This window comes from Stegodyphus dumicola, chromosome 10 (genome assembly GCF_044657685.1).
Source record: "Stegodyphus dumicola isolate Sdum_Otavi_A_Nest chromosome 10, ASM4465768v1".
Lineage (NCBI taxonomy): Eukaryota > Metazoa > Arthropoda > Arachnida > Araneae > Eresidae > Stegodyphus > Stegodyphus dumicola.
Genome location: NC_140777.1, coordinates 117,407,330 through 117,426,005, shown reverse-complemented (window position 1 = coordinate 117,426,005; position 18,676 = coordinate 117,407,330). Strand labels below are relative to the sequence as shown.

The following is an 18,676-nucleotide window of genomic DNA, read 5'->3' as shown; positions in this document are numbered from 1 at the left end:
AATTTCGGGGAATCTACAATTCAAATAAAAGAGCGTTAAGTGGGGTCTTACTGTACTATAATTTTGTTGGTTGTTATTTAATTACAGATGCTACACAGTTGCTTAGATTTTAATTTTAATGAAACAGCTTGTGACAGATTAAATGCGTTATTCCATTATTCCAATGCACATGAATTTGTTGAAATTTATGCTCCACTAAATCAGTTGGCTTTCCTCATATTAGTAATTTTATTTCCATTTATCAAATGTATTGTAAATTAGGGAATTTAAGAATTAGGTGTTGGACTGATTTATGTACTTTTTGAAGGGTTGTTTTCCCTGTAAATGCAAAAATATGAATGCAAATTAGTTTTAAAATTGTCTTCTTTTGTACTTTCCTCTCAAGTAATGCAATTCTGCATTATTTATTACTTCATATTCAGTACATTTAATTTTTAGGACAGATTTGTAGTGTTAAATGTTTTGCATTAAAAACTCTCATAATCGGCACCCAATTAACCGTAATATCAAAGTAATGGCTGTTTTAAAGGTCTAAATTTAAATATGAAATTCAGGCCTGTGAGAAAAAAAATATGTAATGGGCTGAAATTAATTAGCCCATTACATAATTTTTTATGAAGCAGATCTGAAGATTTAAAATTAGAAAACGCAATGTTATGTTTTTGCCACCCAACATCGCATACAATGTGTTATCTGGGATATAAAGATGAATTACCTAACCTTGGTTTACTTGTAAAATTTGTCTGAAATATTTCATCTTGTAATATTGCCTTCTCTGATTTAATATGTAACTTACAAACTCACCTCCCAAACCACCTTAATCATTAACTGTAATACTGTAAATAGCGACTCAAAAAGCATGGACCCTACTTTTTATTGATAAATGTTTTTTTTTACATGCAAATGAATATTTACTAATAAGTACAAAGATATTTTTATTTCATACATTTAATGATTAATTTACTTCTGACAAAAATACAGGAAACTGCAAAAAAAAAAAAAAAAAAATCCTTGAAATTTAAATATTAGCAAATTTTTGTTTTAAAAAAATTAGAATTTTCTGTGAAACCTTAGGAATTTTTAATAAATATGGAATAGTCGGTATTTCATTGCATGCCGTTATTATTACAAACATTGTAGCCGAGACGTGACTAAATTTTTAGTTGTATTTTGTTCCATTCTTCTTGTGGAAAACCTTTCAAATGATCACTGCTTGATTTTTTATTTCGCTGCAGAGATATTTCTAGTGTGGACCCCATATTTTCGCTGATATTGATGTCTAGGGCAGGGGTGGCCAACCTTTTTGGAAAGAGTGCACTATCTAAAAAAAAGTTAAGGTTTATAAGCTAATTATGGATTTTTATGCAAGTCTGAATAGTGAACATTTAAAAAATAATATAAATAAAACCAACATACAAACTAGAATTTTTTTGTTAATGAAATATTTTTAAATGTTCAGTCAATTAGGTTATGTATAAAATAAAAATGAATAATATGAAACATTTAATTGAAAGTAGTTATTAAGCAGTCATTACTTAATGTGGTTCTTGAATATGCAGGTTTTTTTTTTACCATATTAGGATTAGTTCTTGAAGATGCCAACAGAGTTAGGTGCTTTAGATGCATATCAGTAAATCTTGAATGATATATTGATTTTATTAGGTTCATAATCGAAAACGTTTGTTCACAAACGTGCTGATCCAAACTTACAACAATAGTGTTAGAGTGGCGCTGTAGTGAAATAAACCTAAACCAAAATTCAAAGTTACGGGGTATTTATTGTAATGTCTTTATATGTGTATCTATTGATGGAGTTGATACACACATTGTTATTTTTTCAAATCTTAATTTTTCAACAAGTCTTCGCATGCCGTGGGTTTGCCATCCCTGGTCTAGGGACTAGGAAGGAAATATGTAGTCACTTCTTAACAATGTAAAGATACCATGTACCACATTTTCACATTAAGCACCATACTTTTAGGATGATTGACTTTCTGAAATATGGAATTTTCACCATGCCTGAAGTGATAGAATTTTTCTTTTTTAATATATCTAAATACATTATGTGGTTCATTATACTATCATTGAAAGCAAGCTTCTCAATTCCATTTGCCTTTTCTATTCAGTGCCCACCAGCGGCTGAGTGGTAAAGTCGCTGAACACTGGTAGTTCAGTCCGAGGTACGAATACGTGATTATCATACTAAAGGTCAGGAGAGTACGGTGGCAGAAAAGCGTTAGTGAATTAGCAAAGCAAAAGAAGGTTTAATATATGAGGAAACGGTACTTTGGGATTATCCCGTCAACCATTTTCGCCGAACCCAATATTACCGCCAAAAGGCAACTTCTACTCAAATAACTGTGTAATCATTAACTATGCGAGTTAATTGTCTTTAGCTTATTGAAATATACTGCTTTTTTTTTACTCTGCTGCAAAAGGATTCGAATTTGAGAATTAACTAGCAACAAAGAGAGTCAGTGGCATGTTTCATATATATATATATATATATGAAATCATTTCTTCTAAGAAAATCTGTGTTAATGGCCATGATATGGCGTTGTATATCAAGACTGATAAGCAATGGCAGTGCAATGTAAAGGAGGTAATAAACCAGTAGCTATTTGAAAAAGGCACATGGTTGGAGGGCTCAAAACTCCTGTTTCTGACTGCCCTCCGGTTTATTTACTGCTGGTAGCAAGAATTAACATCAATTGAATGAGGAGAAAAACAGCTGCATTCAACAGGAAAGACAATTGTTGATTGGAACAATTATATGAGAGAACTGCGCACTCGTAGTGTTACAACTCGAACGCGAAATGAGCGAAAGTTTCTCTTCTGCCGGTGGCAACGAGGAGTCAAAAAAAGAATATAGAAAAGAGCAGCCGCTCACTCAGTTTCTCTCGATAGAATTTGATACGAAGGGGGGATAATCCCCATCTTTTGATTTGAAAATAATCTCAAAGTATGTATATATTGTAATATAAAAGGTCTGTGTAAATAAAAGTCATTAAGACTTAATTGAAGTAGTGATTTGAATCGAATATACAAATCGAAAGCTCTCCCAAATAGAACTATTGATTATAGAAATAACACGTAGCCTTCTACAACATGATTTGAAACAAGTAGGAGGTCCGAACAAAATTGTAGAGGTAGATGAGAGCCTTTTTACAAAGCTCAAAGCCATTGGTCGTATTCTTCTAGAACAATAAATATTTGGAGGACTCTGCAGAGAGACTAACGAGTGTTTCATCTGAAAGGTTCCCAATCGAAATTCAGTAACTCTAATGGCTGAAATTAGGAACAACATTGCAGAAGAAGTACGATTTAACAAAGTGCAAAGAACATGATATTTAATAAATAAAGGTGGCATGGAAAGCATTAAAAAAAGTGCCACTTTGGGTGTAATTTAAAATCTGAAAGCTCTCAGGTGTGTTTTTTTTTTTTTTTTTAATTATTTATTTATTTAATTTTAGAAGCAGTGCTAATAGAAATACATATGTACAGATCAGTAACTATAAACATGTTTGTTGCCAATGCAGAGATGGGACAAATATGTGTACATTAAAAGCATCGTGTTCACTAGTGAACACTAGTGGCATGTCAGTCTGTATATATAATTTTGATACTTTTATGTTATGTACCTGCTAAACATTTTGGGATGAGTTTTTCAGTTGTAAACAATTTCTAGTTATAAGACCTTGAAAATGACCTTTTCCCAAAAGCTTTGTCTTTAATTTTGATTTAGCAAATTTTAAACACTTTCTTCAATTTTGTAAACTTATGTGCAGTTTCATTCTGGCTACTCTACCATTATAACCACCATTAACCAGAAACTATATTTCTGGTTAACTACCATTAACCAGAAAAAATATTATAATATAATATTTTTTCTGAAAACATTTCAGAGTGTTTGGCCACAAATATATCCATCATTGATAGCAAAATTTTCTACACCAAATTTAGAGGCACTTGCTTTGGGATCCAACGATTTCTTTTGGTATTTTTCTCTTTGTGCTCATGATTTCTTTTGTTTCTCTTTTATTTTTGACCATTCCTTCTGTTTTGTACTTTTCTGTTATTTTCTGTGCCTTCATCCTATATATAATTTTAGTGATATCATGATTTAATTTACCATTCTTTGATAACCTGAAAAGAAACTTTCTGACTCCTATACTGGTTTCTCTTCAAGACTTCACATTAGCTTCTAAAATCACAGATTAAAGTGTAACAAACATACTGTAACTGAGGATAAACAATAGCTGTAGACAATGTGGTAGTAAAGCACATTTTTAGAGACTAATATTGTCTTCCCCCCCCCCCATTTTACATTTGTAATAGCATTCTTAAATACCATAAATAATACATTTATATGTAATATTTTTACTTTTTACAAACAAATGCCTGCAATTATGCGTAATCATAAAATGTTTTAATTCATGTCTTTTGCTTGAAATTTGCCAGATTAAATATAAATTGTTAAAAAAGGGAAGTATATCCTTAATTTTAAAAACATGTGCTCGAAATTATAGACCATTGGCTGTGCCTGTCTCTGCAGAATTTATTTATAGTATTTAAATAAAGATTATCTGAACATTCTGTGTTGAAGAAAAGTCTACAGCTACAGCATCTTCAAAGACATCACAATGAGGTTCATATATATATCTGATATAACATATATATACTTCATAGTGTTAGATGATAATGTGATATTTTTATATTGTCAATTTTCTTTCATGCTTATGAAAATGAGAAATGCAATAATTTTAAGCAATAATGCAGATATATTAACTAATTTATAAATATTATTGAGTGTCTAATCTTTAAACTTTGGCATTCCTTTGATTATAAATTGAATATGCAGCTGTTAAAGATTCCTTTTACTTTTCTCAAAAGTAAATTTTTTTCTTGTCATTTAATATTTGTAATTTCTGGGAGATTAAAATTGCATATTATATTTGTAGGGAAAAAGATTATATGGAAGTAAAAAATCATGAAAAATCGCCAAAATCTCATAAAAGGCCTCATTCTCCTCCAAGGAATGAACTTTCTCATCATACTAGCACAAGAATTCGCTCTCCTGTCCATCGATCAGAAATGAGAAAACTGCCATCACCACGCCGTAAAGAACGGTGCTGGGTTTCTCCCCCAAGATCACATTCACGTCGTAGTCCTTCACCCAGAGCTTCATATCCTAGACATACTGAAAAACCACGAATGAGAAGTCCTATCAGATCTCGAAGTCCCATGCCACGTAGATCTCCTGAACACTATGTCTCAGATTTTCGGACCTCGCGGAGATCACCTGATCATTATGTATCAGATTCCAGAACTTCACGTAAATCACCTGATCATTATATATCAGTTTCCAGGACGTCGCGTAGGTCACCTGACCATTACCCTTCAGATTCTAGAATTTCACGCAGATCACCAGAACATTATGCATCAGATTCCAGGGGCTTACGTAGGTCATCTGAACGATATATATCAGACTCCAGGACCTCGCATAGAAGGTCTTTGGGTCGTGCAGTTTCACCTAGAAGGTATCCAAGTGATCGAACAAATAGCCATCGACAAAGTGGGAGTAGAACACGAAGTCCTGAAAGGAACAGAAGATCACGAAGTCCTGAAAGGAACAGAAGATCACGAAGTCCTGAAAGGAACAGAAGATCACGAAGTCCTGAAAGGAATAGAAGATCACGTAGTCCTAAATCTTATAGGGATCGAAGACGGTCTCGGGATAATACGAGACCTACAAATGCTTCAAGAGGAAGTCCCCATCGAAAATCTCGGTCAAGGTATGTATTTAAAGAAATTTTGGTATTTTATTATTACTGAAAAGCAAATTTAATCTTGCATGCATAATAGGACATCTAAAATACAATACAACTAACACTTACATTCCATACGAGTTTGGGCTTCTGTGAAAGTCTGCTTTAAAAAAATATGTGTTCAATACTGATATTTGTACATGCGGATATTTGTACACTTTTAGATGCGGACATTTATCAAGAGAGATTTCAATGTAGGTAAGTTAAGAAAGAGAAAGGAAATAGTCTAAAGCAGATTTGTTATTACAGAAGCTGTTCACATAATTTTTAGATGACTTTTTATAATAAAATTTTTTTTTAGCTGCAACTATATTTTTTAAAGTGTAAATTTTCATCTGCTTTTTGACAATTTTGTTTTCATGCAAAATGGTGCTTTTAAAGAAGCATTAGACAGAAGGCTATGTTTGTGCTCTTTCCGAAGAAAATTATTCGTATTTAGTTATTAAAAAATGCTGTGAAAGCAATAAGTTTTCAGTATACAAAGCAGCAATAGAGAATATTGTCAATAAGAAAGGGGGGAAATGTCAAATTTTGGCTTCAATGAGAAGAATATTTCAAAATATATATAGGTTGATCTTTACATTATGGTAATTTGGCGACCAACTCTCCTACAGCAACTCTCTATTTTTTTTTTCCCGCCGCCATTTTGTTTTCACGAAGTAAAGACATGTTTCTTTTCTTTTTATCTACTGAACACTTCTTCCAACAATCTACTAGCCGAATTACACTTATGCTAGAAATTTTATCTAACAAAACTGCTTCGTCATGACAAATATTCACTGCAAAATTGGGAAAAAGTGCACAATACCATACTCCTTACGTGTTTTTCAAAATAACACATACACATAAACCATGTACACATAGACTTATTTTTACTTAAAAAAACATCCCAGAATTGCACAAAAATGGCATTGCGCACACTGTTCACTATATCCATGTACACTGCTTTTTTCTCGTAAATTAGAAAAATTTCACGAAAATACATGACAATTTTTTGAATCTTTAAACCCGGTAAAAAGAACATATATGAAATTACCTGATCGCGAAAAAGTATATACCCTTTCCAAATATGAACATTTCCACGTATAAAATAAATAAAATATCCAAAAACTTTTACCTCTCAATTATCTATTATATTATAAACGTCACCAACTAATTCATTCCGCAAACATTACAAATACTTAGTGTCAAATATTTAAATTATTTCCATGCACGTTTACTTCAACTAAAACGTATACCAAATTCCTACAAACATAAAATTCACAAAATAACTATCATTTAATTAAAATATCACTAAACCATGTACACATTGGCTTATTTTTACTTAAAAAAACATCCCAGAATTGCACAAAAATGGCATTGCGCACACTCTTCACTATATCCATGTACACTGCTTTTTTCTCATAAATTAGAAAAATTTCACGAAAATGCATAATAATTTTCTGAATCTTTAAACCCGGTAAAAAGAACACATATGAAATTACCTGATCACGAAAAAGTATATACCCTTTCCAAATATGAACATTTCCCTGTATAAAATAAATAAAATATCCAAAAACTTTTACTTCTACATTATCTATTATATTACAAACGTCACTAACTAATTCATACCGCAAACATTACAAATGGTTACAAATACTTACTGTCAAATATTTAAATTATTTCCATGCACGTTTACGCAAATTACTTTACTTCCACCTTACATTTAGAACAATGCATAAAAATAATATCCTCAAATAATTAAAAATACTAACTTACCTAATCTTCTTCAGAATCTTGATTACGTGTCCGATAAACTTTTCTTATTTCTGTTTCAGGATCTTTAAAATCATACTTATAGTTCACAGCAAGGTACCAAGTAAAATAAAAAACTTAATAAAACATCTTTACTTCTATCTCGCACAACCTTAAAGAAACACTTATTACTACCCCTTTCAATCCCACTAAATACCCATTTCGAATTCACTTTAGTTAGGGCCATGGGATCCAAAAATTAACGAACACTGTTTCACACAACACAGAATAAAGCCAAATACAAAATTTCCAGATTTTTTCCCGATTTCCCCCCTTTTCCGATTAAAGAACCGTAATTCGTCCATTAATATCACATGACATATCCCATGATCTCTCATTTCCCTCACACAAAGTAATGCGTAATCGGAACTGAGTACTGCTTACATTATTACCAAAGTCCCAGGTAGTAACCTTTATCGCCTCCAAAATGTCGCCAAACTACCAGTTACCATATTGTAAAGATCAGCCTATATATCTAAGGAGAAAATGGAGTGTTTCGAATGCTGCAAAGGTAAGAACTTTAATGTTAAAAGAAAATCTTTAAAGTCAAATGACATTGCATAATCATTAAAATGCTCAGTGTCAGCTGTAAACAAAGTGATTAATGCTGATTTGAATCTTAACAAGGCAAAAAAAAAAAAAAAAATAATAATAATAATAATAATAATAATGTGCCTTGTCTTTATCCACAACATATCGCCGAAAGTAGAACATATTACAAAATTCTCTGTGAGAAGCAATAGGGAAACATATTGTCGCTGTACTATGATTCTAAATTAATAAGTAAACTGTATAGCAAAAGAACTAACTAATTTATTGACAGTAATTATCTACATGCTCTGGCATGTTAACCGAATCCAGATGGCCAAGTGAATGCTTCTCTCCATATCCAATAGGTGGCGCTGTATTCTAACTTAACAGTCGCAATAGATGGATCTAGACTTATGATGTTGTTAGTTTTTGATATAATGACAAATAAAAATTAAAGAGAGTGCAGAAAACTGTTAAGGTCAAGTCCACATATTATCAGAAACATATTTTATACCCAATTTTCAAATTTGAAATACCTTTTCTTTACACACAGTGTGATCAATCAGTAGAAATGCATCAAGACAAAGCAAGCAGTGACCTTTCAAAATCTACTGTTAATTTCCTGGAAAAAATGGAACAAAAAACTTGTATCAAGGCCATATTCTTCATTCATATCCCTACTAAATCTCCTAATGTATTATCCACAGATTTTTGGCCTTTTAAAAGCAAATTGCTCAGACGTCAATAATATATATAGGTAAAATATCTCTTCTGCTACTTAGAAAAGTTTTATTATCTTGGAAATTGTGGTATTGAAAGATAGTGAGATAGTGAAGAATACGGATTATCGAATGGAACATTCAAAACACAAAAATTTTGGTGAAGTATTTCTGTAAATACAATGAAAATTGTCCAAAAAATGTGCGAACAGCTATAGTATTACTAGTGAATTTTTTTCAGGAATAATTAACTAGCCACCAATATACAGTAATTAAATATGTGCATTAGAATTCACAGTCAAAATAAATCTTGTATTATTCTTTTCCTTAATATTTAAATATTTTTCCATACTACTAAAAATGTGAGAGTTTAAATAGAATTTAAAAAAATCAGCATTTGTTTTAATTTCAGCATGCTGTTCAGTTAAATAATCTTCATTTTTACCTGGATTCAGATGTTATCGATGAGATAAGAAGCTTGAGTATTGCTAGTTTCAAATGAATTATTATTTATAGTTAAATATTTTATTTTTTCAGTATTATAATTGTGTTTTATGTAAGATAGTACTGTTTTTATTATCTGGCGTAAATAGAATTAAACATCTGAAAAATCTCGTATTTTCTTTAAAAGTCATTAAGAATATAAATAATATTATTAAGTTTAAAAGTATTGTGTTAAATTATAAAGTATGTATAAAAAATTTTTTAAATATTCCAAAATGCTTTTCATATCCAACAGAATTTTTAAATTTTATAGTTTCCTGTTTCTTAAATTTTAAAAAATGTATCACTTGTATAAAGTTTTTTTAGTCCCTTTCTAATTTTAATCAAATATGGACATTTTACAGTCATATAGATGAAATTACAAAGGTAGAAGTAGGTAGTATGAATTCAACTTCTTGCCAGATTTACTTTTTTTATAACTGTTAAACATTTAAAACCATGTGGTTCAAAAAACAAACATTTATTACAGAGCAAAAAGAAGAAATACGCACACCGGGAAAAGGTTTACAGAGGTTATATATATAATTTTACAGCAGACTGTGGTTTAAGGAATCGCAAACAAGACCCAGAAAACAACCAATCAAAAATAACATAAAGAAAATGTAAACAAAATAGGATTAAGTTTCAGAATGCATGGAACGTGAGAGAAAGCTATAATTCTTTTTAACTAATAAGAATGCAATTACAAATATCTCAACAATAACTAAAGCATATATAACTGTCATAACATAATTAAAAACTAATAATGTCACACAAAATGATGTTATGAATATTACATGTGCATATTAAAATGTATAAAAAGTTTCTGAAAGATCTTTGCCTTCATTTGAAATTGGAACTAATTGTCTTTATCTTCACCTATTTACTCATCTTTCAGTTTATAAATTGTAATTATTTCTAAATTTAAAATGTAGATTTTTCCAGAGTCCTAACTAGGCAGGTTATTTCTTGATGAATGCTTATTTTTTTTATTTTACACAAATCAATAATTTTAAATTTTTTTTTTCAGTTCGTTTAGATATAATTCAGAAATGTGGCTTTGTTGACAATTCTTATGACTATTCCTGGTGAAGAATTATCAACTTCATTATTATGTAATTTTTTTTTCATTTGCATTTCCTTCCAGAATTGAATTCTAAGCTTGTGCTTTATGTTTGATTTTTGCTTTCTTCAAGTTAGGTAGCTAGCCACCTTTAAATAGATTAATATTCCAATTATTCTGTTTTATTCACATTAATTTTAAAGCATTTTGTCCAATGTTTTAATTCAATATTTTTCAGCTATTAAAAATTTTTTTGAAGTGATTATTTGCTCGTTAATTTCATTTTAAACTTATCTGGTGCTTTTTGAAATTGCTCTCAATTTTGATTTTGTTTTTAATTTAATTGTTAAACCTTTTTGGGTGTTTAAATCTTGGTTAATTCTTAAGTAGTTTTTTTCACTTTTGTCAACGTTATGCAGTCATTTGTCTGCATTGCTTTGTACTAATTCCTGTTGGTTCTACTGTCCCAATACTGAATATATTTGAATTTAGTTTTAAATTATGTATGTATATATTTTTAAAAAAGTGATTGATTTATAATTTCTCCTGGGTAATAAAACTATTAACACATGAAAGTGAAAATTTCACATACTGTATTTGTGATCTTTCTCATGAATTCTTCGTCCCTCCCACTTTTTTTACTTTTCATAATATAATTCTGCTGAAAAACGTGAAATTGGTGTCTTTATAATTAATTGTCTTGCATAGTTAAATGCTTCATAGTTTTATCAGATAATATATTACAGATTATCAGAAATGTCCAATTCATTTAAAGTCTAGTAATAAATTCTGTAAAATTTCTTAATGATTCATGTATACTGTTTCTTGTATAAAGAATATCTTAAAATATAATAATGATTATTTCTTGATATTATAAATATATCTTGTGGCTTTAGATCCTTTAAATAAGTTTAAATTCTGATTTAAGAACCTGTAAATATTACTTGTATGGCAGTTTTGTATCATTTAAGTTTATGTTGTCTTTTACACAAAGCACTTTAGTTTGATATATGGCTTAGCTTTTATTGTAGTCCCAAATGCATTTCTTCTAATGTTTACATCTTCAAGGCCAAGAAAGAATTTATTTCTCCATTGTATTTTTATGATGAAAGACAGTGGTTTCCCCCTGTTGTATTTGCATTCTAGTAGCTCTTGTCTATGAACTGATTTTATTTTCAGTGGCACTGCTGATCAAGATCAAAAACATAGGAGAAGTGAAAAAGATAAATTCAAGGATAGTTTATCTGAAGGGCAAAAAGTACAGCATGAAGATTCATCAGATGATCAGTATGTATATTTTCATTATCTGAAATTATTTTGAAAGCTTGGAAAAATCTGTGTAATCAAGCATGATTTTTTTTAAATCTTTACTATGTATAATTTATAATCTTTAAGTTACAATTGCATGAATGTTTATTTGATAAACTAAATTATATCTATTTTTGTTTTAGAGAATTTTTTATATTAAGGGCATATTTGTATGTATATAAGCAACAGGATTCGTACAGTCCTTATATTTTTTGGAATTGATTTTTGGCCCATAAAAGTCCTTAATTTTGCCCAAATCAGCAGAAGGTCCTTAATTTTAATCATCTGAAATTTCTGTCTGTTTTTACGACTGCCATTTTGAGTGTAAATTAGCATTTTGGAGGAATATTTTTGGAGATTCACTGACGTATATATGGTTATCTTTTGAATAGGTTCATGAGTTATAATTTGTTTCCATTTCTAATATAAATAAATGATGGGATACTCAAGTTTCTAAGAAAGAAGTGAAACATCAGCATTTCAAAATTTATTTTTTCTAATAGAGAGCTCTTAAAAACTTTTCCCTTTGGGGGATGTGAATTCATATATTAAATGGTTCTAAATTTGATGATTTTAAGATCAGTTTCTATAGAAACTTTTTAATTCCAAGATCGGAGAATTTTTTGATGATTTTTTTAAAACATCGTAACATTGATAAACTTAATTAAAATAATGGTAATGTATTGAAATTATATTTGAAAAATAACATTAAAATAAAACATTTTATTTTTCACTGTCATATTATAAAGTTTCGTTTTGGCAACTTAAACAGTGTTTTTAATTTGAAAAATAAACAAGGTATAATACTATAAAGCACAATTTACAAAGCAGCTCTTAGCAAAAGCAAAATTAGCTATGTAATTAATTAAAAATTTTTTCTTTTTAATTTTTTCACAGTAAGAGTTTTTCCCTTGTAATTGTCTCAGAATTCTCAGAATGTGCATCAGTTTTCTCCATAAAATTAATTTTACATTTTTTGCTGTTACAGAAATGGTAGGGATAATTTTTTAGGATTTTGTCTGTTTTTATTACTTTGTGATATGTCTGGGTGTCTTTGTATATATATTAATGGGTTTTATTTTTAATATGTAGTAGAAGTCTAGAAATCCGCAAAGCTTGGGACCAGAGGTTGTGCAGATTTTAGAATTTTTCAGATTTCAGGACAGAAAAGATAATTCATAATATTCAGAATAAAAGTGCAAAATAAATAAGGTGTATTAGATACATTTAATTAAATTATTATTACATATATAAATTGATTATATTATTCATTGTATTATGTATGTTCACAGCATCGGGGTTTGCCGATTTCGCCTCATGCAAAGATTTCCGGTGTTAAAATCACTGTTGCTTTAAAATTTCAACAGCTTTTCTTTATTTTTCTGTATATCATACACAATCGTGTCGCAATTCTGTACGATTCTGCGATGAAATGAGGAGTAGCACCTGCTTCCATCTTTTGCAGAATTTGCACTTTTTGCATTACCGTCAATGCAACGTCTTTACGTTTTTCAGCGTTGCAAGCAGAAAATCATGAGCATGTTTCTTATCTGTCATTGTGTTAAAAATCGCTGAAATTTAAAATATTCTTAATTTATCCACAAAATATCTGGATTAAAAAAAAAAAACGGCTTCACTAAACAATCTCGGGAAGTAAACAAAACTCAGAAAATACAACAACGTGAATCGTCTGCTTTTTTTACCTCGATGCAAATTAGAAGGGGGAAAAACTTGTATCATGATGTCAATAATTTGGTATTTCCGTTATGACTCATTATTATTCGGTAATTATGATGTCATTTATTCGGTAAATATTTTTTCTTCGATATTTGGTACTCCATGTTGCAGTTTCCGGAACCTATAAACTGAATGTTTATATTTTGGACGCAACGCGGATTTCTGGAGTTGGCGGATTTTCGGTATTTGACTGTATCTGTATTTGAAATATATATATATATCAAAAAGTAAATGTGGACGAAAATTATTAATTTTTTTTTTCCTTCTATGTGAAGGTCTAACCTTTCTTCTCCAGTTAAAAATTTACCAAACTGAATAAATGTAAATTAATGAAACTTTCAAAAATGTAATCTTTAACTGAAAATTAATATGAGAAAAGAGAAAACGTTTTTAAAAAAATTATGGAATATTAAACGTAACAAAACAAAATAACTTTTTTTTATTAATCTCCTTTGTTTAGTCCTTCAAACAGAACTTGTCAAGGGAAAAGTGTTTTGAAGCCTTAGACCAAGTTGATCAATAAGTTCTGAATATATATATATAAGTAAACATTTTAATTAATCATAATAAATTGCCTAACTGAATTCTATACAGTGGTTTTACTTAAATTCGTCTCATTTAAGCTCTTCTTACTTAGCGTAAACTTATCTTACTAAAATACCTTTTTGGCAAAATATTTCTTACTTGAGAAAAAACGAAGCACCTTCACATTTATTAGTTATTGTTAATTTATCGGAGGTTGGTTTGTTCCCCTTGAAAAGTAAACTAATTTTCAATTTTAATTATGCCTTTTTAAAAGTTTCCATTTTCAATTTATTCTTGATTCGTTTTGATGTTTCAAATTTTAAAAAAAATTCAAGATTCATTTTTAAATATACTTACAGGTTACTTACCTTTATCAAAGGAGATAATATTCTAAATAATCCATTAATAAATATATACAAGATTGAAGTAAATATATGATTTAATCATAATAAATTTTCTAATACTTGCACAAAAGCTGCAAAGTAATAAAATAATAATTTATTTACTAATGGGTTACTAAGTATATTATCTCCTTGGAGGAAGGTAGTAAAATTTTAGTTGAATAAAGTAACTTATATTAGGGTTCATATGGTCTTTAAAAGTCCTTATGTTTCCAGGGTTCATAGGTCCTTAAGAGTCCTTAAATTTTTTGGAATCGATTTTTGGTTCTTAAAAGTCCTTAATTTTGGCCAAAATCAGCAGAAGGTCCTTAATTTTAATCATCTGAAATTTCTGTTTGTTTTTATGACTGCCATTTTAAGTGTGAATTTGCATTTTGCAGGAATATTTTTCGCGATTCACTGACGTATATGGTTATCTTTTGAATGGCTTTCATGGGTTATAATTTGTTTCTATTTCTAATATAAATGATGGGATACTCGAGTTTCTAAGCAAGAAGTGAAACATAAGCATTTGGAAATTCATTTTTCCTAATAAAGAGGTCTTAAACAAGTTTACGCTTTTGGAGATGTGAATTCTTTTATTAAACGGTTCTAAATTTGGCGACTTGTCAACATTTTGGCGATTTTAAGATCAGTTTCTATAGAAAATTTTTAATTCTGAGATCTGAAAATTTGTTGACGATTTGTTTTTAAAACATCATAACATTGATAAATTTCATTAAAATAATAGTAACATATTGAAATTATATTTAAAAATAACATTAAAATAAAACATTTTTGTTTTTTACTGTCATATTATAAAGTTTCATTTTGGCAACTTATTATACAATATTTTGAATCTGAAAAATACACAAGGCATAATGCTATAAAGCCTAATTAACGAAACAGCTTTTAGCAAAAGCAAAATTAGCTATGTAATTAATTAAAAATGTCTTCTTTTTAATATTTTTCAAGGTAAGAGTTTTCCCATGTAATTGTCTCAGTCAAAGTATTCAAAATATGCATGAGTTTTTTTCTATAAAATTAATTTTACACTTTTTCCCTCCTTTTTTGTTTCCAAAATATTTCTGGCTTTTTGCTGTTACAGAATTGGTAGGGGTAATTTTTCTTTGGGATTTTAGATATTGCAGCTTGGAAAGTTTGGAAGGATTTGAAGGCAAGATTTATAGACCCACTATTCTAGAAGATTCGAGAAATATGTGACAAAATGAAAAGTATCTCCATGGTATCAACATGTCGTAATGGATGTGTTTTACAAAAAGTTTGTGATAAATTTATTATTTTCTGGAGGTCTGGAAGAACAATGAAAACGTAATATTTGAATGGTTTACTCCTGATACTAGAATCTTTTTCTTAACATGTTTATCTTCCCTTTATTTTCTCTACTTTTCACTAGACATAAGCATGGAAAATATCAAAAATGCTTCTAACCTTATCGTTTGGGCAGGCAGTATGGAAAGGGGTTTTTTTATTAATAAAGAAATTGATAACTTACAATTTAAAAGATTCATCTAATATGTCTTAATGATACACAGTGCAGGCACTAGGGATTTTCCACAAATATAATTCTTTTTTTACTTTTGAATTTAGTATTACTTATTGATGTAACAAAATTTTAAAAATTGAATAATAAATTATCACTTTTAAATGCAAAAATATTACTGTGGTATCAAATTTACTTTTAACATAATTATTGTAATTTAAATCTCAAATTTATTATCAAAAGTAATAAAGCTATAATAAAACACTGTCTTTCTAAATACATAAAAAGCAATCTCTGTGGATCCTAAATTCTGCTGCATAGTGCCTTTTTAAATTCTGCTTCCAATGTCTGCTCTAAATTCTAAGAGTTTTGCCATTTCTAGATTTTGTTGTTCCCTGTGTCACTAAATTCTAAACATTCTGCCACACCAGCTCTGTAACCGGCCTTCACCATATATGTTTCATATTTTTTCTGAATATTCATATTACTAAAGAAATAAAATTAGCCACTTTTTCTATACATTCTAAGTGCATTTAGTGTTTTTTAGAATAAGAGAAATCCTTAATTAAATCCCAAAATTCTAAAATGAAAGAGAAACGTGTTGAAGAAAGAAACTGAATACATAAAGAAAATTCTTCTTCAAAGATATGTGCAGTTATTATTATGTAAAGTACCCAACTGTTTATGATTTCAGTCTTTACTATAATTTCCCATGTCTATTTCCTCAAATGATAGAGTTACTGAGCCAGATTAAATTTAAATTAAATTGTATAATCTTTGACCACTAGTCCACATTTTGATTTTGAATTTGACTGTTCTTATTTAATTACATCACCGTGAGCTGTAATTGATTTTGTTAGCATCAGGACATGCCTTTATGTTCTAAGTTCTTTTTAAATAAGAGATTCTTTTAAAACCTTTGTCTGATATTGTAATTACTTTCAGACATAGTGATAATTTGCTTCACGTCTGTCTGGGACTTGGGACTATTTAACTTTTACCAGATCAATTAAACCCTCATAGGTACTTTGTGGAGACGTTGATAAGTTGGGAGATAAGCCCACAGAAACTAGCGAGAACATTGGTTTGCATATTGAGACAAATCTCTCATTGTTAGAGAAGATGCTTAATATAAAGTATCCAAAATGTTTGGGAAGGCTTCAAATTACAATGACGGATAAACATTTTGTTAAGTGTTGTTGTTACAAAACATTAATTTTTTGTAGCTTTTAATGTGTAATTAATCTAATATCGTTTAAGAATCAGTGTCATAAATTACATGTATTTTAAACACTGCAATTTTGTTTTAGACTTTGATTTTAACGGGGCTTTTTTAACAAATATTGTTAAAAAATAAAAATTTAATAGTGGCCAGGTAAATGCATAATGACTTTTTTAACAAATATTGTTAAAAAATAAAAATTTAATAGTGCCCAGGTAAATGCATAATGACTAAGATTACCTATTTACCTAATTTAATTATTCATAACTAACTGCTTACCTTTAAAAATTATCTCTACATATTAAGGTTAAAAAATAAAATTTAATAGTGGCCAGGTAAATGCATAATGACTAAGATTACCTATTTACCTAATTTAATTATTTATAACTAACTGCTTACCTTTAAAAATTATCTCTACATATTAAGGCGAGTTATTGCCTTTCATTAATACTCACTGTGGTCATAAGATAAAATATAAAAATGTAAAAATTCAAGTAAAACATATTCTACGCATCTTCTGAGACTTAAAGTAATGCAAAACAACTTATCACCTCTGGTGCTTGAATGGCTTATTGAAACCTTAAAGTATATTAAAGGGGTTACAAACACTGGAACTGTACACGAAGCTATGACACTAACTGCATCAAACAGAGCCTGACTAAATTTCAACACTTGCCAACCATGCCTTCATCAGGCCTTTCAGGTTTGTTTGAATCAGCATGTCTCTCTCTCTGGACAATTAGCAGCGGTGACAACATTCAGTATTTTGTTATGAATCATGTTGATTATGATCTTACTTCTCATTTTAACCTATTCTGCTTGACATAAAATCTAATACCTGCTATTTACTAAACTTCTAGACTGACCAAGTATGTGACAAAATGAGATAAAAAAATCAGCATAAAGCTAACTATTAGTAAAACATAAATGTCACTTATCGTCTTTCAAATATGCACAACTATTATTAAGTGTAAAATATTTAATGCTACTTGATAAATTGCATAAAATTTATTTTATTCTCAAACTTATTAATAATTATATTAATTAATTCATGTTTAGTAATAATGCATACTACTTAGGGATCTATTTTATTTTTAGGATAGTATTACAAAAGTGAAATTCAGGCATAGAATAATATTTTTAATTGAATTTATTCAGTTCCCATTTGCTTATAGGTCCTTAATTTTTTCCATTAATGGTCTTTAAAAGTCCTTAAAAGTACTTAATTTCCGTGTGCAGAAATGTGTACGAACCCTGGTTATCTTGGAATCGATTTTTGGTCCTTAAAAGTCCTTAATTTCGGCCAAATTCAACAGGAGGTCCTTAATTTTAATCATCTGAAATTCCTGCCAATTTTTACAATGGCCATTTTGAATGTGAATTAACATTTTGGACAAATATTTTTGGTGATTTATTTAAAAATATAGTATCTTTTGAATGGGTGAATAGGTACATGGATTATAATTTGTTCCTATTTCTAATATAAACGAAACAGTGGGATACTCGAGTTTCTGAGCAAGAAGTGAAACATAAGCATTTCGAAAATATTTCATTTTTTTTCTAATGAAGAGCTGTTTTGAGT

General features: G+C 29.3%; 1 protein-coding gene across 4 annotated transcripts in view; it reads left to right on the top strand.

Moving 5' to 3' along the window:
• The window catches only part of Prp4k (Pre-mRNA processing factor 4 kinase), a 94,476-nt gene that overhangs the window by 20,095 nt on the left and 55,705 nt on the right, over positions 1 to 18,676 (top strand). For all 4 annotated transcript variants that reach the window (XR_004757223.2, XR_004757222.2, XR_015043517.1 and 1 more), the window contains exons 3-4: positions 4,962 to 5,795; positions 11,598 to 11,705. Coding sequence is in view for 1 of the 4 variants with exons in the window: in XM_035352900.2 (XP_035208791.2) it covers positions 4,962 to 5,795; positions 11,598 to 11,705 (942 nt within the window). In the remaining 3 variants the exon portion in view is untranslated. The remainder of the gene's footprint in view (positions 1 to 4,961; positions 5,796 to 11,597; positions 11,706 to 18,676) is intronic.